The sequence below is a fragment of the Linderina pennispora genome (genome assembly GCF_002104995.1).
Source record: "Linderina pennispora strain ATCC 12442 chromosome Unknown DL89scaffold_3, whole genome shotgun sequence".
Taxonomy (NCBI): domain Eukaryota; kingdom Fungi; phylum Kickxellomycota; class Kickxellomycetes; order Kickxellales; family Kickxellaceae; genus Linderina; species Linderina pennispora.
Genome location: NW_024468251.1, coordinates 653,452 through 673,282, shown reverse-complemented (window position 1 = coordinate 673,282; position 19,831 = coordinate 653,452). Strand labels below are relative to the sequence as shown.

Here is a 19,831-nt window from a genome sequence, read left to right as displayed (position 1 = left end):
GCAAAATTCCAGTCATATTCATTCCATAAAGCTCATAACTACTGGACTCTCTGAAGGTTAGCAATGTTGACGAGCAGATTCGCCGATTCGAGCGCACTGAGAAAATCATCCTAATCAAGCAGATGTTTGTCGTAGTCATCGTCGGTAGTCTTCAAGTAGATGTTGTCGATGTACATGATCATCTTGTCATTCAAGGCTGGCACTGACGACATAACCCACTCGATGAACGACTGTGCAATGGCTGGTGATTCAGAATTGCCTTGTACCAGTCTGGCAGTTTCGACGTGGCCATGAACATGTGCATCGTAGGCCCAAAAATTGCGCACTGATGGATCCAAGCGGAGAGTCGTGAAGAACGAAGCCAAATCCAGTGAGCATATGATTCATGCATCCCGTAAGAACGCCAACACATCGTATGGCCGTGCTGGCTGCAATCCCGCCGATACCATGTTCAGCTCATTGTTTGCAGAATCATCAAGCAAAACACGGCGAGCAGTAGTATTGGGTTTTGGCCGCGTGAATACTGGTGCCTGAGCATGCGTCACACTCGGATAGTCGATGCCATATTGCAGACGAGTCGCGGCAAATGAATCAATGGCTTCCAAAGCACTGTCTCTCTGAGAATGTTGCAGCACATGTATTGGGCGTGCATCGGGTACCATAGGTGGTACAATCGGTGCGACTGCAGCCGGAGGTGGGCATCCTGATGGGTACTCACGAATAACTAGGTTGTGCTTCATCAGGATATCTGTCAGGTGACATTTCAAGGCAGTCGTCGGACACTGATCATTCAGGCGACCCAAGAGATTTTCCTCGTCGACTGGTGGGTATAAGGCATCAAGTCGGGTAAACTCCTCATCACGCTCAAAGCTGAAGAGCTGCGGTGGTAAACCGAGCTTAACACGCATCCCGCGCTAGATAGTATTTTTCGACTTGTCCAATATATCAGTCGGAATTGAATTGATCTTTTTGGCTTTGGTTTTAGGCTCAAATGTTTCGTCATAAGCAGCACTGTCGTCATTGCTGTCAACCAGAGTATGCTCGCTGTCAATGCCAGTGTCAATCTCAGAGTCGTCGTACACGACTTCCGCTGCCTCCTGCCTCTTACGCTTTTGCTCACGTTGGTGAGCCTCAATGCGACGGCGTGCTGCAGGTGTCATCAGTTGCACATCAAGTGCGTCCAATGTGGACTTGTTCAGCAGATCCCAAGGCACATTGGACAGATCAACTACAACCATGCAGATGCGGGTTTCAAGGCCATGCTTAATGCTCACTGTGGCATACGCACAGCCTATGGATTTATGCCCATGTGCATTTCCCCAGATAGGCATCAGCACTGGTGCATCCCGCGTCCAAGTTAACAAGTGTAGTCGCGTAGCTGCATCATTGGTAATTATCGCTACCTCTGAGCCTTCATCAGCAATAGCTTTGGCTTGTTGGCTGTTTAGCGACACGCCATCAACTTTTCTCCAGCCCCTGCTCCATACCTCTTTGCTTGTTGGGCGGCTCTCATGGTTATCTATGGTTGTAACAGATGTATTTGAAATTGCTCCAACTACATATGATGCTGACTCAGAGCATTGCTGGCCTTGAGAGCCGCCTACGCTTTTGGGTGGCTAGGGCGAGTAGTTGCGGGTTTTGGTTTCGCTGCCATTGATAACTCCATACTCGCAATCTTCTCCTCAAGAATCCTGATCCGCTCACGGTCCTTTTTGCGCTGACGCTGCTTACGCTGCTTACGCTTGGATGTATCGGACGCTTCATCGCTCTCAGGCATTGCCTTTTTGTGCTCACCGTTGGAAGTCCTAGCTTTTCCCAGTATCGTTGCTTTGGGGTTCTTAGCTACACCAGCAGCCCGGCGAATAGAAACACTACGCCCAAAAGCCTTGGGTGCGTCATCGATGTTGTCAACCGTTGCTTCCTCTGGCTTTAGCCGCGCATCGACCCATGCATATCCATCCATCTCAGCTAGTGTTCTGGCGAGCATCGTGGTGTGCGTATTGTTGACGCCTGCATGGCGCAATAGCTTGAGACCTTCAGCCCGAATACTTCCGGCTAGCAGGTTCTCGAACGTTGCCATATTGTCCATTTTGGCTCGAGCATCATCAATAAATATTGACTCAGGAAAGGCTGTTCTCAGAGCATGTCCAAAAGCCGAGCGGCTGGTGAACTCGTGGCCATGCATAATCGCCTCAGCTTGTCCAGTCAGCCGCTTCTGTACGTATTCAACAATCACCTCCTTGGAGATATCAGTCGTAGCGAAAAGCGCCAGATTCTTATCTACCATGTTCAGCCACATCACAGTAGTTGGCCCAGCAGGGTCACCAGAGAATGGCTCTATACCAGCAATGATCTTCTGTATGCTGACTTGAATTGCAGCCTGGGTCTGGATCGCGGCCGGGTCAAGCACTCTTGTAGTGCTGTCGGCAGATCCACCCTGGTTCATGCTATTTTCCCCTGCAGTATGGCTATCCGCGAGGATGTCATGCGAGGTACTTGGCAATGGGTCTGCGTTAAACGTATCTGACCGTAAACCCATATTCTGCGTATTGTCGTTTTCTGATATTTTATATAAAGAATGTAGTTGAGTATTAAATAAACTTGTTGTGTTTGTTGAATGTGTGGGGATTTTAAAAGATATATTTAATACTTAAGAAAAGAGAGAAAAGGGAATAGACGAGTTGCGCAGGGGTGTTTTCAATACGGCCATCTTTGCAATTTATCAGAGTCTAGACGCTACCTCCGTATCGTAGGCTGTAGCGGGGCTCTCGTTGGCGCCTAGCATGCTGTCGCTTGATTCTGCTGACATGTCGACGTCAGGGACAGCTGCAGCAGGCGCGTAACAGTGTCTGTTAATTATCCAACAAGTCATTGCAGTAATCCTACTCCTAAATTGTCCCTTAACACAGACTGTCTGTCATCCTCCATTGGCAGAGAAGAGTACCTCGCATACAGATATGCTACCTCTGGTTGGCAATACTTTTCAGATTAATCCACATCGAAAGTAATAGATCGGACGTTTGGGAATATGCCAACGAGGCGGCCTTTCGCCTTTATTACCTGATAATCGTTATCCGAGTCGTAATCAACCCTGTTGGTGTGCGTAACAACGCCAATGCCTATGGATCCTATCAGCCAGTAGATTCTCCCAAAGAATCCCTCTTGCACAAAATGCACACCCACAGCATCCCAGCAGTGCTGACCGTCGACGAATTTTAGAAGCTGTATGGTCCTTATTCGTGCCGCATGTGAACACTGGACATCCATCTACAATGTCAGTTCTTGATTATGGCAGGGTCGGCCAACCCACCCCCTCCTTGCCACCTCTATCAGAGGTTGTGCGTACTGCTGCATATCTGACTGACATCTTAGTTAATTGCCCTTTGCTGCGCGCTGCCGGTAGACATAATGTTGCCAGAAACAGAAATTTGAGCAAAAACACTCATCCGCCAACTGTACTATTGATTTTGGCACGCTTGATCCCTGTTATAAGTGATATGCAGTGATGATGTTATCGATCTATAGACCATCATCATCTTTAATTCGCAGCATATACACACAGTAGGGGCTGATACTGCCATAGCTCGCAAACATTCGTGCACATGGTTCTGCAGATTGTTCACCAGCTGCTTAGCAAACATTCGCAGCTAAAACCCCTCATCATGAATTGCCGGAATCAGATTACCATACTGGCACATTCTGTGCTTTTGATTTGTCAGACCAGCTGCTGCGGTAGAGCACCTTGCTGTGCGCAAAAGACAAACCATCTTGCTGATAGTCTTGTGTAGCCCAACAGCCTTTCCTCTTCTACCCAACCTGTACAGCACATTTTTGCACTTTTATCTCTTGCAACCATGGTTTCATTCACGTACGAGTCCGTGTTCTTTTTCGACATCGACAACTGCCTCTACCCGCCCACAGTGGGCATCGACCTGATGATGAAGGAGCGCATCTACGCATTCGCACGCGAAGTGGGGCTGGACCACGCCGACGTGGCCAAGACATGCGGCCAGTACTACCGCGACTACGGGCTCTCAGTCCGCGGGCTGATCAAGCACCACCACATTGATCCGCGCGCCTTTAACGAGAAGGTCGACGGCAGCCTGCCCCTGGAGGAGGTGATCAAGTGCGACCCGGAGCTGCGCCAGATGATCCAGCGCGTGAAGGCACGCAAGTGGGCGTTCACGAATGCGGGACTGGAGCATGCGGAGCGGGTACTAAAGTGCCTGGGCGTCAGAGATCTGTTCGAGGGCATTACATACTGTGACTACTCAGAGCACAACTTCGCGTGCAAGCCCGAGCGGCCCGCGTACGAGAAGGCGATGCAGGAGGCGGGCGCTCGGGATCCGACAAAGTGCTTCTTTGTCGACGATAGCGCAAAGAACGTGGCCATGGCCAAGGAATTCGGCTGGACAGCTGTCCACGTCTCGCCGCACGCGGTCGACGAGCCTGCCGGAGACTACAAAATTGATAGAATTCACCAGCTCCCGTCGGTACTGCCGCAGCTATTTGAGTAGAAAGGGCTTTTTAATAATGCAACAACAGCTAAAACAGCCCGGTCTTGAGCATAATACGCGAAAAGTCCTCGAAGCTGACCTGACCCGTATCCTGGGTGTCGGCAATGTTGATCATCTCGTGCAGCTCCTCGTCGGGGATACTCTCGCCCAGATGGCTCGCAATCTGCTTCAGATCCCCAAACGTAATGCCCTCTCTGCCTGATCCAGGCTTGAACAGCCTGAAGGCATTCATCATCTGGTCCTGCTGGTCGGCCTCCTCCAGGCGCCTAGCCATGAACTCCTCAAACTGCTCATAGTTGATCCTGCCCGTATCCTTTGGGTCCACCTCGGCCACCCACTCGTTCAGCTCCTCTGCTGTGGGCGCATCCAGCCCCATCTCCGCCATTGCCACGCGCAGTTTGTGCGACGAGATCACGCCGCGGCCCTTGTGGTCAAGGCTCTGAAATAGCCTGTGGATGTCGTCCTGCTGCTCCGCAGTCGGGCTGCCCGAGTACATTGGCTGCTGGTCATGCTGGTTCATGCGGTCGCGCCAGTCCTGCTGCGAAGGCTCCCACGACGGCTGGCTGTGCTGGCGGAGGACCCGGTGCGTGTCTGTGGGCGTCGTCTGGCTTTGTGTGGGGCGCCGGGAGGTTTCGGCAATGCGCGAGCGGGTTGGTCGAGTCGAGGCCGGTGTGCCAGCGGCCGCTGATGTGCGGCGGACGCTGGAGTTCGACCGCAGGTTCCGCTTGCTGCCTTCCGGCCGGTTCATTGTGAGCTGTAATGTGAAGGAAAAAAGCGGTGTTTAGAGTAAAGGACGGTTGCAAATGGCGTTTTGTGTGTGGAAAAGTGGTCGGGTTTGACCAGGCAGCGTATCGCCCCGCCAATCACCGGGCGCTACCCTCAAATTATGCGATTTGGAAAAAATTGTGGCCAGCATTGCTTGCCCCAAGCTGGACTTGGGGTTGCTGAGCATTTTCTTCTCCTCTCTCACTTTTTTTTTCTCACTCTAACTTTTTCTGCCACGGGTTATTTTTCGCGTCTGAAACGCGCCTCTTTCTTCTAACGCGCACATAGTTTTCGATAGCCAGACAGCCAGCGCTATCAATTAAAAATTGGGTCTCTTCTTTTACTAGTTGCAGACTCTAGACACCGACAAGCCAAAAAACAAAATAGCATAGTCATCAATGGTGAGTGGAAAGGGGGTTTGGTTGCAGGCGGTCCAGCATGGGCAGCCCATGATGGGTGGAGGATTATTCTGGCCAATGGGGGCGAGAACCACGGGCTGATGTCATGGCATGAAATTAATTGTAGCCAGCCAAGGGAGTTACAGGACCGGCAGCGACGGGCGGCAAATTCGCAGGGAGCGGGTCGCAGAAGCGCGTGCAGTCGCGGTCATCGAAGGCGGGGCTACAGTTCCCTGTGGGGCGTGTGCACCGGTACCTGAAGCGGGAAACGCAGCACTCGACGCGGGTGGGGGCGAAGGCGGCAGTGTACACAGCGGCGGTGCTGGAGTACCTGGTGGCAGAGGTGCTGGAGCTGGCGGGGAACGCGGCGCGCGACCTGAAGTCGAAGCGGATTTCGCCGCGGCACCTGCAGCTTGCGATCCGGGGCGACGACGAGCTGGATCTGCTGGTGAAGGCGACGATTGCGGGCGGCGGCGTGATCCCGTATATCCACAAGCAGCTAATGGAGAAGGGAAAGAAGTCGGCGCCTAACTAGTCATGTAATAAAAAGGACCATTTTTTGAAACACTTCAGTAGCTGGTTTTGAAGCGGGCAGTCACCGGTGGAACAGGGGCTGGGTTTCGTGGTGCGTTGGCAGCGGGCCGGTGTGGGCAGGAGCAGGATGTGCTCCGTTATAATTTTAGTGGTTCAAGAAACCCAACGCATTTCGCTAAAGCCCGGCTTGTTTCGCACAGTGGCGAATAAATAGCACACGTTTTTCCTCCCCTGAATTTTTTTTTTAACGCCAGCACCTTCTTGTATTACCCGCTATCCTCCCTTACCCCTCTTTACATCGCAAGCAAATTCGCAACCCCCTTTAATGAGAGCAGGCCAACTATCCAAGCGGCTGCTCCTACTCGCAGCAGTGCTGCTCCTTGCGTGCCTTGCCGGCATCGCTGCACACAGTGCCGACCCGGCGCTCGACCTATTCGGACGGTGCCCGCTCTTTGACCATGTGGTCAAGGACGAGCTGCTTCCAGGCAAGATCACAGCCAAGCAGGCGTTCGACGAACTAGACTCGCACAATTGCCCGATCATCCGCGGGGCATCCATCACCAGCGCCTCGGAGCTTGAGGAGGCAGTCCGGCAGGCAATGGCGGAACCGGACAAGCACGCCGGGCATGCGCCGACAGCCGACTGCCGCCAACTGGACAAGCTGACAAAGGCCGTGTGGGACGGCAGCGGAGAGCCCAAGCAGGTGATGGATGCGCTGGTGAAGCTGGCGTGCCCGTCGCTGACGCAGTGCCCGACGTTCAACCAGATCAAGGGCCGGTATGCGGACGGGCGGCTGGAGCCGTCGCGGGCCATCAAGGAGTTAGCGCAGCGGTGCCCGTTCTTCTCGCCACCGGTCCGGCCGCAGGACATCGAGGGCAGGTCGATGGCCGACCAGTGCCGTGAGCTGTCGGATATGCTTTATGGCGTTGACGAGACCAGCGAGGAGCCCGCGGTCCAGCGCGCGGCGGTCAAAGCCATGGACGTGCTGTGCGACACGACGTCGCCGCTGCTCAACAACTGCCCGCACTTCCAGCGCGTGCGCGCCGAGTACCGGGCGGGGCAGATGACGGCGGCTCAGGCAATTGCGTACATGAAGGGCAACTGCCCGATTCTGTCCAAGGAGCTGAATCCCAGCATGGAGTTCCATGTCGACGAGTATGCTGGCCACAAGGAGACCCGCTTCGACGTGCACCACGCGAGCCACGGCCACCCCGACGGCGGGTGCGGGTGCGGGTGCGGCGCCAAGGAAGCACGCAACCCGGCCAAGCAGCTGTTTGAGCGCGAGGCAGCCAAGGACGGCGGGTGTCCGTTTGCGCACCTGAGCGGCCACCACGACATGCCGCACGACCACATCCACGAGAAGCGTGCGGCGCAGAGGACGTCGGGGCTGGAGAAGCTGCTGGGCGGGCTGTTCCCCAAGGGCAACCCGGCCATGTCGTCGCTGCTGGCCACCTTTTACATTTCGCTGTTCCCGAACCTGATTCTGTTTGCCACGCCGTCGTCCATTCCCAACAGGGCGCTGCGGGTGATGGTCGGCTTTGCCGTGGGCGGGCTGCTCGGTGATGTGTTTCTGCACCTGCTTCCGCATATGTTCTCGGATGGCCACGATCACCACGGCCACAGCCATAGCCACGACGACGACGTGCCTGAGGCGACGCGCAACACTGTGTATGGATGCGCAATCTTCGTCGGCCTGCTGGTGTTTGTTGTAGTGGACAAGTTTATGCGTATCTTTGGAGACGGCCACTCGCACGGCCACTCGCATGGCCACTCGCATGGCCACTCGCACAGCGCGAAGCCCACAGCGGCCGCATCGAGCTCAGTAGCCGACGGCAAGCAGAACCTGCGCAAGCGGCGGACGAACAAGAGCGATGACGAGAAGGACGCGGCCAGCGATGGCGAGTCGCACGGGGCGCCGGCCAAGAGGCAGGTGAAGATGTCAGCGTATCTGAATCTGATCGCCGATGCCACCCACAACTTCACCGACGGGCTGGCCATGGCTGCGTCGTTCTACCTGAGCCATGCTGCGGGCCTGTCGACCTTTGTCGCCGTGTTCTTCCACGAGATCCCCCACGAGCTGGGCGACTTTGCCATTCTGGTGCAGTCTGGGTTCTCGCGGTCGTCGGCCCTGGCGTCGCAGTTCTTTACCGCCCTGGGCGCCATTGCCGGTACCATTGCCGGCATTCTGATCGAGGAGGCCGGCAGTGGCAACGTTCTGAATGTCTCGGGGCTGCTTACCAAGGGCGCGCCGCTGTTTGTCCCAGGCGGGGCGAAGGGCGCGTCGATTCTGCCAGAGTTCGTGTCGGGTCTCCTGGGCCTGTTCCCAGCGACCGTGGCCGGTGTTCCGTGGAGTAAGCTTGTTATTCCCTTCACGGCCGGCGGATTCATTTATGTCGGCACTGTGTCGGTGCTGCCCGATCTGCTGCAGCCCGATGAGGAGGAGGAGCAACATGGGGAGCGCCAGAGCAAGGTCAGCGAGGAGCTGCGGCTGAAGCGCAATGTGAACATGGCCCTGGTCGAGATTGCCGCAATGCTGGTCGGCCTGGCCATCATGGCCGTCATTGCCCTCAACGAGGAGTAGAGCGTCCATAGATGATATCTAAAAGCTTCATTCTCATTTTTCGTTTCCCTCATAAAAGCCCTGTTTCTAAATGAAAACCCCCCAGCCCTATGTGTCCCGGTGTTTGAAGATCCCGACCACGACCGTGTCGATTCTCCGCACCAAAACAACCATGTTCTCCGCCTCGATCTTTGCCACCGGCGAATACACCACCTCGGCGTTAGGCTGCGACAGAAAGTTCTCTGACCGGTTGGCAATGGCTGCCACCAGCCCGGCTGCCTCCTCCGGGATGTTGTCGCCCCTGGTTGCCAAGCACAGCCCGCTGTCGTCCGTGACTACTACGCCAAACACTGTCCGGTCGCTTTCGATCAGCGAGTCGATGATATTGTCGATTTCTGCTTCCATATGTTAGAGCTATGTGAGGATATGTAGTGGGGCTGTGCCCCAGGCGCGCGCGCTTGCGGAGATAGGATATGTGCATATTGCGCTATGCTGTTCTTGTGGGTGGGAAAAGACAATAAAGCAAAAAAAAAAACTGAGAAAAAAAATGGCCAGCGATTTCCTTTTTCCCAAGTGTTTGGCGACAGCTGCTATCTCTTCAGACTCTTTTTTTCTGAAATTTCTCGTTTCCTGCTTAATGGCTGCCACATACGATACGGTCGTGCTCGACATTGAGGGCACCACGACGCCCATCACGTTCGTGCACGAAACCATGTTCCCCTACATCACCAGCAACATCGACGAGTTCCTCACCACACACTGGACCGACCCGACAGTCCGCGCCCACGTCCAGTCCATTGCCGAGCAGGCCAACAAGGACGTTGCCGACGGGCTCGCCCAGGCCATTGCCATCGACCTGGCCGCAGACTCGCAGGAGGAGATTCGCCAAAAGGTCCTGGCGAACGTGTCGTGGCAGATGCGCGCTGACCGCAAGATCGGGCCGCTCAAGGGCCTGCAGGGGTACATGTGGAAATTTGCCTTTGAGAGCGGCGCCCTGGTCAGTGTAATCTACGACGATGCCTCCATGGCCATCCACCGGTGGGTCGAGGCAGGCAAGAACGTGTACATCTACTCGTCGGGCAGCGTCGAGGCGCAGAAGCTCCTGTTTGGCCACTCCGACCACGGCAATATGCTGGGACTGTTCTCGGGCTACTACGATACCAAGATTGGCGCCAAGGTCGAGCCCGAGAGCTACAGCCGGATTGTAAAGGACATTGGCGTGGAGCCCAGCCGCGTGCTGTTCATTAGCGATAGCATCAAGGAGATCCAGGCCGCGGATCAGGCCGGCCTGCAGACTGTGGTGTCGGTGCGCCCGGGGAATGCCCCGATTGCCGAGGACTGCGGGTTCCGGACTGCGACCAACTTCCTAGACATTGCATAGACAGTGCCAGCAGTGGGGCTCGATGCACACCACATCACTGCTATTTGGTATTGCATAGAAGAAGCCATAGATAATGTATCAGCTTGTTCAGCCATTAGCCGGATGCTTGTCTCTGGCCCAGTACGCGTTTGGGTATAACTGGCAGGCCCAGACACCAAGTGGTAGGCGGCCTAGTGGCTGGTTGTACTGGAGTAAAATGTCTCGCCATATGAGAATCTTGGTCTTTGCATTCTTTGCTTGCCTGATCGGTCTTGCACGGGGCACTGGAGGTGGTCGATGCTGAAACATCTAGCCCGGTGCCATCTACACTCCTGGATCAGGGGAAGTGCTGGCAGGATCGGCCGGCGCGCAAGGGCCGGTATGCGCATGCCTGCTCACGCGCTCAGGCGAAAAACCTCCTTGCATCAACAGGAGTATAAAAGCATGGGCACTGGCCCGCGGTTTTTTCCTTCTCGCACACTCCATCAACACCCCCTCACTGCCTGTACAAACAACCCCCCTTTAAACACAGCACACCCCTCCGAAACCATGGCAGTTACGAAGCAGGCATTCAGCAAGGACGAAAAGTATACCCTGTACAAGCTCACCAACGCCAGCGGCACCGAGCTCCACGTAACCACCTTTGGTGCCCGCCTCGTGCGCTTCATCATCAAGGACAAGACCGACACTGCACGCGACGTAGTTGCGGGCTTTGAGAGCTACGAGAAGTGGATCGAATCGCTCGCCATCGACGACCCGTACTTTGGTGCCACTGTGGGCCGCGTGGCGGGCCGTATCTACCCGTGCGACGATGTAACCGTGGCCAACCAGAAGCTCTCGCTGCCCGAGATCCAGCCCAACAAAGTATGCCTGCACGGCGGCAAGATCGGCTTCGACAAGAAGCTGTTTTCCGCCGAGGTCCTTTCAGAGTCCAGCCCATCCAGCGTCAGGTTCACGTATGTGTCGCCGGACGGCGAAGAGGGCTTCCCAGGCGAGGTCGAGTTTTCTGTCACTTACTCGCTCTCCGAGGACAACGCAATGACGCTAACGTATGGCGGCCGGCTGCTGGACGGCACCGAGACGATCCTGAACCCGACCAACCACACGTACTGGAACCTGACAGGCTTTGAGGAGCCCACCATCCATAACCACATGTGCAGTCTGACCGCCGACCGCTACATGGCGACGCGCCCTGACCACATTATGGTTCCCACTGGCGAGTGTGCCCCAGTGAAGGGCACGAACCTGGACTTTGTCACGGCGCCGCGCCGCTTCGGCGACGACATCGAGACCTTTGACAAGGACACGCTGCGCGGATACGATCATGTGTTTGTTGCCAGCGATAAGCCCACCGAGAGCGTGCACGAGGTCGCCCGGCTGTGGAGCGACAAGACCGGTCTGCAGATGACCGTGCTGACGGATCAGCCGTGCGTGGTCGTGTATACAGGCAATTGGATCTCGGATAAGCTGATCGGAAAGGACGGTGTCAAGTACGGCAACTATGCTGCTGTTGCGTTGGAGACCCAGCGCTTTACCAATGCCGTCAACCTGCCGCAGTTCCGCGACCAGGTCGTGCTGCATCCTGGCGACAACTTTACGCATACGGCCACGTACAAGTTTAACCTGCTTGCCTAAACAGCCGCCGAAACCCGTTCCAATGTGCCCAAATTTTAATGCTACTGCCATTGCGTATTTTGGTCCCTAATGACGGACAAACGTTTCAAAAAGACACACACACATTGAACTCGCTGACCTATTTCTTGTTTGCTACTGCACATACGCAAGCAGTCGTCCTTTGCCGGGCAACAAGTTCATACTCAGGACCGGTTTCCGGGAATACCTGACGCAGCAGGCCCTGGCCATATAAAAAATTGCATACCTCGACCTTTGCAGGAATGCGAAAGAAAGCACCTCTCCTCATATTCTCCCCTATTTCACGACTATTCCAACGATAACCTCAGTATATACTAATGACCATGCCCGCTCTATTTCTTCAGCTGTTCTGTGCGCAGCTCATCCTGACACTCTCGGTGCTCGGTGCTCCGGGAGGACTGCTCGACCTCGACGGAATCTTCAATCGTGTAACGGGAGTGCTGGCACCAGCCAAGAACTTCGCCATAGTGAACCATGCCAGCGACGCCGCTTCTGGCCTGCCGTCCCAGCAGAGCAGCACTGAAATGCCTGCTGATAGCCAGCAACAGGCCAGAATGGACATGTCACCTGTAGCAAACGTGCCTTCTGTTGCCAATGTGCCTTCTGTTGCCAATGTGCCTTCTGTTGCCAATGTATCGCCCCAAGGCAGTTCTGAAACCCTGCAGGTGCCCGGGTCAATCGACATGGAAGTGCCTGAGGACCTCGGCCCGGAGTCTCGCAGCACCCCGGCTACACAGCCCAGCGCAACCGTACCCCATGCTCCTTTAGCTACATCTGGCCCGCACAAGGTCATCCAGGTGGTGACCCAGATCGTCAATGCCCACGGCGAGGATATCGACGAGGACCAGGCCGCTGTGGCAGACAGATCAGCTGAGGGAGACTCTAACAGGAGCGCAATGCATGATACTAGCAATACGATTGTTGTCGACGAAGGCGACGGCGTTGCAACGATGCTGCACACCAGCACGGTGGTTCTGGGTCAGCAGCAGGAAGAGCAGCGGATGGCTATGGCCGCCCCGCATGTCTTCCATCCGCAGAATGCAGCAAGCGCAGTGGCAGCGCCATGTGGGTTTGTTTTGAGTGTTTTTGCGATTCTCTTTTGATTCGACTCACATTCACCTTCGTGTCTTTCCAATATCTCAATGACATTTACGCAACACAACAGAATGCGGCGCCAGTGCACCGTGCTATTTACCAACGTTTTCTTATAGACAGCCACACCAGCACGCACCTTGATACGGATGGTGGTTTCGGAGTAAAAAATAATAGATGGATGAGAATGCGCGGTGCAGCTTCAGTGAGCGGGCAAATTTACATGCTGGTCGTTGGGACGGCTCAGGCAAAAAAAGAAAGTATCCAGCACATAATTACGGCACCTGCACGTCGTTCAGGCCCTTCCCAAACCCAGTACTATTGAGGGCTGGCGTTGCGACCAGCGAGGTGGCCGCTTGGGAGCCTGGGTTCGGCGAGGCCGAGGGGTGTGTCTGCTCAATAAACGCCGAACTACCTGCCACAAAGCCGTGGACAGGTGCATGTGGAGGCGCTGGTGGCGGCGGCGGCATTTGCTGTGTGAGCGGGGGCGGCTGAGTGGCAAGTGGGAAGCCAGCAGCCGCTGCTACCACTGCTGCCGCTGCTGCCGCCGTCGGATCCTGCATTACCGTGCCCGGCAGCGGCTGGGTCAGCGGCACCGTCGCCGCCGCGACTGCTGCGTGTGCCATCGGGTCCCCGCAGTCGGCCTGCAAGTACTGCTGGATTGCATTGCACCCGCAGTTGCGGTGCGCCAGCAGCTGTGTCTTCAGGATTATCACCTCCTCCTTCAGCTGTGCAACCGCCAGGTGCAGCGTGCGGTTCTGCATCGTCGCGTCCTCGGCGCGCCGCTCCAGCTCCTTAATCCACATCTTCTTCTTCTGTCGGCACTTGCTGGCTGCCACGCGGTTGCGCTCCAGGAACTTGCGCCGCTTCTCGTCCATCTCCTCGGAACTGTCGTCGTTGTCGTCGTCGTCGGGGCTGGCGCTCTTCACTGCTGGGTTGCCGGCGCGGGATTTACGGACTCCACCGGATTTTGCTCCTCCACCGGTACGCTTGCCATTGATGTTCTTGCCGTCGCTGTTGATATTGTTCGTCTGGCGCGACCCCAGTGTTGGCGACGACCCAGCGCCACTGCCAGATATGTCATTGGACGGAACAACTGCCTGCTCATTCCACAGAGACGAATACCCAGGAGGCATATTGGCGTGCTGGACCGATGGCGCGAGCGTAGTCGGCTTGGGTATAGTACTGCTACTGGTTAATGGTGGCTGTGTGAACGATACGGACCCACGGCTGGCGGCGAGCGCCGAACCAGCAGCACTGGTAGTGGTCATGGGCATTTGAAACGTGTATCCGCTTGTCGAGACCATCCCTTGCGAATATCCTGGCTGTTGCGGTGCCATAGAGCTAGTATTATCGTTACAAGCAGGCTCGATCAGGCGATAGGCTGCTAGGTAGTTTTCGGCTATTGTAGTGTGCGGCAGCGGCGGCGACGGCGACGGGTAATTATTTCGTTACGCAGGGGCAAGAGATATCCAGAGCCCACGGTGGCGGGGGCAAAATAGGGGGAAGTTAAAAATAAGGTCCGTTTCGGCTCTTTTTTAGTATCGGTGGATGTGTTCGGCTTATTTATGTAATTGGGGAATTTCGGTTGTATTACAGGATATGCAAAGCCAAAAACCGGGAAACGAGGGTGTAGAAACAAAGGGGAGCGAATATGGAATTTAAGAGAGCAGAAATATTTAGTATTTTGGCGCAAGTAGAGGAGAAAAAGAACAGAAAATCGACCATGAGCATAGTCACTCTTTTTTAAAGGCGTCCCCCTCATGCCGCATTGGTTTTTGGGGGTCGATGAGGCGAGGGGTCAGAAAATTGGCAAAAAAAGCAGCGCTTTAGTATTTTCGTTTCTCGTTTCCACTACCCACGTGAGGTTGCAGTGGTTGGCTGGGCTCTGGGGATGGATAGCCGAACCAGCAGTCAAAAACAATAGTTTGGGTATATAGAGCGACAAAAAAACCCTCCTCTCTAATCTGCGCCTGTTTGGGAGGAGACTTACCGCTGACAGTAAATTTCATGCTAGTGGCTGTGGATACAAAACTTGATTTGGAAAGAAAAATATGGATGCTGACCAGAGAAGATGAATGCAGAAGGTAGAGGTTTGGCTATCGATGCTAAGGATGTGTGTTGTCAGCGCGTCGGGGGGTGGGGTGGGCCATTATAAGCAACCTCGTTGACTAGTGGCCGAAGGAAAAACACATGCGCAAGGCGCTGGGAAGGGGAGGTTGAGGTGTGGGTGAGCAACCTATCCCTGGACAGCTGCGCCTTAATACACAGGCCAAACGTTCGTCCCGCCCACACCAGCCCGTGCTCGCAAGATACAGCACCTTACATGGATCCCATTCGCCTTTTGTTCTCAAACAAGTTTGCATAGCCTTTGGTATTTGGCCAGGGCTTGTTCAGTGCGAAGCATACTATAATGCGGGTGGATGTCACTTCATGCATGGGTGGTTGCGAACAAACAAGCGGGTTCCTTAGGCATTGCGTCATTGTGCATATCCCAAAGGGGAGTGGCACATGACTCGCAGCCAGTCGGATGTGTAGGCCGTGGTGAAATGTTTAAAGCACGTTTTAACACCTGAAGATAGGGAGGGGAAGAGTTGTTAGGCTCTCTTTCTGCCAACATGGCAGTGCGGTTAAATTGGGCTGTAGGTCAATAGCGCAGGAGGTGGGCATAGGAGGGGGCTATGGGGTGGTTTGGGAAGAAGCCTGACATACCGGTGGTTGCAAATAATAGCATGTTGCTCTCTGGCAAGTTGCTGCTGTTGTCAAAGGAGGTTGTGGAGTAGTGGCAGTTGGGTGTGGAGTAGTGGTGGCTTTGGTGTGAGCTGCTCGCGAGATGCACTCCTCAAGTATCTTGTTTAAATATTTTTGCAGTGCAGTAGCTCTGCTACCCTTACCCTATCGACGAGAGAGCACAAATGGACAGCTGCCTGCCTCGTCTTTAGGGTAGCACCTGCACATATATCTGCGCTGGTAGAAAATACACCCCACGCCTCATTCTCCTCAACAAAGCCCTGTTTGTCACTGGAGCATGCATGTTTTATTTGCTTCTCAGGAACCGGCCGCAGCATTTGGTGCAGCTTAATTCAACCTGCCAAGTGTATCACATTAGGCAGTGTCAGTGAAATGCTGCCACTGTTCAAGAAGCGTCTGTTTTCCAGTAATGCATGGTATTTATCCAGCCCACTGCCTCCAGTCGCAAGAGCGGAAGACAATTAAAGGAGCAACAGGCAGCATACGTCACATACATATATTCCAAGTAGAGTTTGGTTCAGCGACTGATGGGATCTACGCCCTGTGCATGTTTTGGTGCCGAGTGTGCACAATGATAGTTGCACATTTATTCTGCCTCCATCCCTGTCATATGCAGGCTATATTAGAAACATGGGTACAAATGCCAAAACGAGTGATTATTCGCCAGTCACCGAGCACGCGCGGCTGTGCCTATTATTAGCGCTGCCTCGTCAAGAGTACCGGCGGGTGCATTGTCCTGAAGAAGTAAAGGGCCAAGCGCTAGAGAAAAAAGCGGCAGCGAAGGGAATCGCTACAAACTTTAAACTCAGCGGGCCCAAAGGAGCCGGCCGAAGATTTTCAGGAACGGCAGCACAGGGGGATGTGGTAGCGTAATAGTATCGTCATCGCGCTCTTCACACCCAAGCCCAGCAGCAGTTACAAACGTGCTCATCGTGGAGTTTTCGGCAGGTGAGTTAGCCAGCTTAGCAATACAGATGCGGGCAGCGTAGTTCTTCTGCCACAGGGTGTACTGCAGAGTTCCGCGGATGGTTAGGTCGTAGGGGCCCTTGAGCAGCCGTCTCCACCTGCCTGAATCCGAGTCGTCATCGTCACCGTCGCCGCTGCCGATCGAGGCGCCCGGGTGGTGAATACTGATTTGTGTCGTCTTGATGCCCGTGGTGGGAAGGCGGAACGAGCCTGGGGCAAACCGCATCGGGTCGCTCAGCTCGTACACGTTGCCCAGCAGGATCGCGGGCTCCGTTTCGTTGGTGGCCAGCAGGCCAGCAGGTGGCGATATTGTCGAATTGGCAATGGCGGCGCCGGCAAAAACGCCAATTTCAGCACGCTCGACAAGTACCTCGCGGATATTAGGGTTAGTCGACCTGACATGCAGAATAAACAATAGCTCTTTTTCGGTAGCCAGGATATTAGACACTTTTATCGCCTCCACATCAGCCAGTGGCGCCGAGGTGTAGTTGAACAGTGCAGCCAGCACGAACAGCGAAGCCAGAATGGCAAGCGACATGAGCATGGCACGTAGCAGCTGGGTTAGCATGCCTGCCTTTTTGCGACGCTGGCCGGTGTGACGACGGAACAGGGGCGTCGTCTCCGGCAGATCCTCAGACGATCCATAGTACACGTTCGAGTGGAACCTGCGGCTGTTGCGGCGCGCATATGTGTTGTACGTAGACCGCAGTCCCGCGGGCTCAGCGTCCAGATCGCTCTCTTCGGTACTCTCGCCGTACTCGTTGTTGGACTGTGTCAGAATGCTGAAACGGTGCCCGTTGTTACTGCTGCTGCCGCGCACCATATGCCTACCACCAACGCGCCGGCCAGACCGGCTGCCCGGTCCAATACCACCTACCGATGTGGTCATACCCGAGCTGGCGCCTGCACCAGCGTATGCCGGGCTGGAGCCATACGCCGGGTACTGGCTGATCGATGACATGGCTCCCATAGCCGCACCCATGCGTCCCACACCCGAGCTGAGCCGCCGGTCGCCGCTCATATATGTCGACAGCCGGTGCCGGTTGCTGCGCCGCTTGCCAGTCGGTTCGCGCTCGTCGTATGGCTCTTCGGGGATCGAGTTGACACGCAGGCTGCTGCGCGAGTTGCGGTAGATGAACTGCTCGTTCTCATCCGAGCCGTCCTCCTCACTGCCACGGCTCGATGCCGCTGTGCGCCGCGTAAACAGCCTGCTGGACTTTCCTTGCATAGGGCGGTCCCCTGCCCGCTTGCCGGGCTTGCGCCCTGCCTTGTTTGGCCGGCTGGTCTCGACGCTGAGCTGCCGGTCGCCCTCCTCTATAGGCGTCTCGACCGGTGTGCCGCTGCGCAGTGCAGGCTGGAGATACCCGGCTGTGTCACTTGATGCTGGCGGATTGGGCGTGCGTCCACGCCGCTCTGGCCACGCATTGTTGGCCCCGTCACGCACGAGTGACTCGCCACTGCCTAGGGTCCGCAATAGTCCATCTGACCCCTCGCCTGCTAGCCGCGTCAGGGACACGCTGCGCAGCCCTGAGCGCGCCTGCCCTATTCCTATGCTGCCCGCTAAACCCACATTCAATACATCGGTATTTCCAGCTCCGACTACGCCCTTGGGCGCCGGGAGCGCCAGGTTCATCGGCTCAGCCGTTGTGGATACTGGGTCCTGGGCAGCAGAAGCAGAAGCAGTAGCAGCAAGGGCAACAGCAACAGCCGAAGAAGAACCAGCGGGATTCATCTTTGATACAGCACCGGACGACCTGTTGCCCACCAAGGCTGTGGGTGTTGGTGAGTCATTCGGTGCATTCTCCGTTTGGTGCTGCTGCTGGTGCTGCTGGTGCTCCTTCTGTTCCTTCTGTTCCTGTCGCTCTACCATGGCACTCACGTTCATCACGTCTGGGAACACCTGCTGCGGCTGAAAGAATGGCTGGGACAGCGGCCGCGGCGTCTGCCCTGCCTTGAGTGTTTTGTGCCGCGGATGCATGAACAGCCCTGCCTGCTCGTCCAGCGCATGGTCGTCCAAATCGGTGAGCTGTGTAATCATTGTTTTGTGCTCGTCCTCCATGGTTGCGAATAACAACACAATGTGCTCAAGCTGGTGGAAATTAGACTGTAGACAATACTGAAAAATGGCTCACAGGCAAAATGCTGCCAACGGACACCACTGCCAAGAAAGAAGAAGCGAAATTCAAAAAAGCACTTTTTGTGTGGGTGAGAAGTGCGCTTGTGTCTTGATCAATCAGAGCGCCTGAATGCTGTTCTGGTTTCTGGAGCAGCAAGCAATCTCCCCCACGTGGGGGTTCAAAGCGCCTGCTACAGGCGTGATGCTGCACCAACATCCGTATGTGATATATGCCTTATGGACTGTGCCTGCAGGAAGAAAATAGAATGTCCATTGCAAACTGATCTGTGAGCTCCATAGAGCGTGGGGCGGCAAAAAGCGCAAGGTATATCCAAACGAGATTGATGGTAGCCGATTAGACGACCACCGTAAGAACAGCACTTGTCCAAAAAGCGCCGCTGAGCAGCAGCATCAGCGAAAACTGCTGCTTGGCACAAATGTCGTACGATATTTTAACAGCCTGCTGGCTGCTTTTAACCTTCGCCATTCCTGCTGTCCCTGCCGTCTGTGCCTACAAACAAAGGATCTTGCTCTTCGTTGCTAATTCCTGAAGCGCCCAGAGACAAACTGCATTTACATCACCAATACGGCTGAGGTATTCATAACAGATATCACATCAGCATCCGGAGGGTGGCGGGTCCAGGAAACTGCACCCCCTCCCTGGCCTTCGGCGCTCCGTGGTATCCCAAACGGCTTGCAGCCAGTGGCGGGCGTTTGTTTTTCCAAAGGGCACCGACACGGCTCCTTTCTGTTCATCGGTCATCAGGCGACAGGAGCGCATGGGTGGGTAGGTTGAAGTGTCCCATGCCGCTGCTGACACCCATGTCTCCTCTCCCCTTGCAACCGGCGGGCTACCGCAAACAAAGCGTCTTGAAGCGAACTGCAGGCTCTTTGAGCGCCCGCAATCCCACACAGACACACAGAATAGGCTGGGATTCTTCTTTTGAGAGCGAACTATTTCCGCAAGGTGTCTCGTAGTGCCAATCTGCCAGTCTGCCAGTCAATGCGCGGGGCAGCAGCAACTGCACATCGTCACCGCGCATCAGTCCGGCGCAACCCGTGGAATACCGGAGGCTACGGGTTATATTTAGCTCCTCAGTTAGATCCCGGTACAATGCC

The 19,831-nt window shown here is 55.3% G+C and overlaps 11 protein-coding genes across 11 annotated transcripts; 6 read left to right on the top strand and 5 right to left on the bottom strand.

The window, feature by feature from the left end:
• Positions 1-110: 110 nt before the first annotated feature.
• Positions 111-2,446, bottom strand: DL89DRAFT_321179 (uncharacterized protein; the record flags this gene model as incomplete). Its single annotated transcript, XM_040891263.1, has 4 exons — positions 111-241; positions 1,013-1,228; positions 1,669-1,842; positions 1,876-2,446. The coding sequence occupies 4 exons, from the start codon at positions 2,444-2,446 to the stop codon at positions 111-113; spliced, it is 1,092 nt and encodes a 363-aa protein (XP_040745475.1).
• Positions 2,447-3,587: 1,141 nt separating this feature from the next.
• On the top strand, positions 3,588-4,531 carry DL89DRAFT_106732 (pyrimidine 5'-nucleotidase). The gene has a single exon (XM_040883056.1). The coding sequence runs from the start codon at positions 3,855-3,857 to the stop codon at positions 4,515-4,517; it is 663 nt and encodes a 220-aa protein (XP_040745474.1). The 5' UTR covers positions 3,588-3,854; the 3' UTR covers positions 4,518-4,531.
• Positions 4,532-4,545: 14 nt separating this feature from the next.
• Positions 4,546-5,013, bottom strand: DL89DRAFT_221195 (EF-hand; the record flags this gene model as incomplete). Its single annotated transcript, XM_040884502.1, has 1 exon — positions 4,546-5,013. The coding sequence occupies one exon, from the start codon at positions 5,011-5,013 to the stop codon at positions 4,546-4,548; it is 468 nt and encodes a 155-aa protein (XP_040745473.1).
• Positions 5,014-5,155: 142 nt separating this feature from the next.
• DL89DRAFT_274244 (histone-fold-containing protein) lies at positions 5,156-6,215 on the top strand (the record flags this gene model as incomplete). The annotated part of the gene is made up of 2 exons (XM_040889162.1): positions 5,156-5,206; positions 5,808-6,215. The coding sequence occupies 2 exons, from the start codon at positions 5,156-5,158 to the stop codon at positions 6,213-6,215; spliced, it is 459 nt and encodes a 152-aa protein (XP_040745472.1).
• Positions 6,216-7,550: 1,335 nt separating this feature from the next.
• On the top strand, positions 7,551-9,288 carry DL89DRAFT_244443 (Zinc/iron permease; the record flags this gene model as incomplete). Its single annotated transcript, XM_040885062.1, has 3 exons — positions 7,551-8,036; positions 8,139-8,418; positions 8,509-9,288. The coding sequence occupies 3 exons, from the start codon at positions 7,551-7,553 to the stop codon at positions 8,793-8,795; spliced, it is 1,053 nt and encodes a 350-aa protein (XP_040745471.1). The 3' UTR covers positions 8,796-9,288.
• DL89DRAFT_265714 (uncharacterized protein) lies at positions 8,677-9,288 on the bottom strand. Its single transcript, XM_040886792.1, has one exon. It carries the CDS (start codon positions 9,177-9,179, stop codon positions 8,883-8,885), a length of 297 nt encoding a protein of 98 aa, XP_040745470.1. The 5' UTR covers positions 9,180-9,288; the 3' UTR covers positions 8,677-8,882.
• A 61-nt stretch (positions 9,289-9,349) lies between these two features.
• Positions 9,350-10,370, top strand: DL89DRAFT_265713 (2,3-diketo-5-methylthio-1-phosphopentane phosphatase). The gene has a single exon (XM_040886791.1). It carries the CDS (start codon positions 9,412-9,414, stop codon positions 10,153-10,155), a length of 744 nt encoding a protein of 247 aa, XP_040745469.1. The 5' UTR covers positions 9,350-9,411; the 3' UTR covers positions 10,156-10,370.
• A 313-nt stretch (positions 10,371-10,683) lies between these two features.
• Positions 10,684-11,769, top strand: DL89DRAFT_291288 (aldose 1-epimerase; the record flags this gene model as incomplete). Its single annotated transcript, XM_040890180.1, has 1 exon — positions 10,684-11,769. The coding sequence occupies one exon, from the start codon at positions 10,684-10,686 to the stop codon at positions 11,767-11,769; it is 1,086 nt and encodes a 361-aa protein (XP_040745468.1).
• A 244-nt stretch (positions 11,770-12,013) lies between these two features.
• On the top strand, positions 12,014-12,943 carry DL89DRAFT_265711 (uncharacterized protein). Its single transcript, XM_040886790.1, has one exon. It carries the CDS (start codon positions 12,105-12,107, stop codon positions 12,888-12,890), a length of 786 nt encoding a protein of 261 aa, XP_040745467.1. The 5' UTR covers positions 12,014-12,104; the 3' UTR covers positions 12,891-12,943.
• DL89DRAFT_265710 (uncharacterized protein) lies at positions 12,920-14,396 on the bottom strand. Its single transcript, XM_040886789.1, has one exon. The coding sequence runs from the start codon at positions 14,217-14,219 to the stop codon at positions 13,155-13,157; it is 1,065 nt and encodes a 354-aa protein (XP_040745466.1). The 5' UTR covers positions 14,220-14,396; the 3' UTR covers positions 12,920-13,154.
• Positions 14,397-16,435: 2,039 nt separating this feature from the next.
• Positions 16,436-18,655, bottom strand: DL89DRAFT_291285 (uncharacterized protein; the record flags this gene model as incomplete). Its single annotated transcript, XM_040890179.1, has 1 exon — positions 16,436-18,655. One exon carries the CDS (start codon positions 18,653-18,655, stop codon positions 16,436-16,438), a length of 2,220 nt encoding a protein of 739 aa, XP_040745465.1.
• Between the last annotated feature and the right edge of the window lie 1,176 nt (positions 18,656-19,831).

Excerpts from the sequence above, each read along its gene's own strand:
- DL89DRAFT_106732 (XM_040883056.1), top strand. The coding sequence starts at position 3,855 with ATGGTTTCATTCACGTACGAGTCCGTGTTCTTTTTCGACATCGACAAC.
- DL89DRAFT_265714 (XM_040886792.1), bottom strand. The coding sequence starts at position 9,179 with ATGGAAGCAGAAATCGACAATATCATCGACTCGCTGATCGAAAGCGAC.
- DL89DRAFT_265713 (XM_040886791.1), top strand. The coding sequence starts at position 9,412 with ATGGCTGCCACATACGATACGGTCGTGCTCGACATTGAGGGCACCACG.
- DL89DRAFT_265711 (XM_040886790.1), top strand. The coding sequence starts at position 12,105 with ATGACCATGCCCGCTCTATTTCTTCAGCTGTTCTGTGCGCAGCTCATC.
- DL89DRAFT_265710 (XM_040886789.1), bottom strand. The coding sequence starts at position 14,219 with ATGGCACCGCAACAGCCAGGATATTCGCAAGGGATGGTCTCGACAAGC.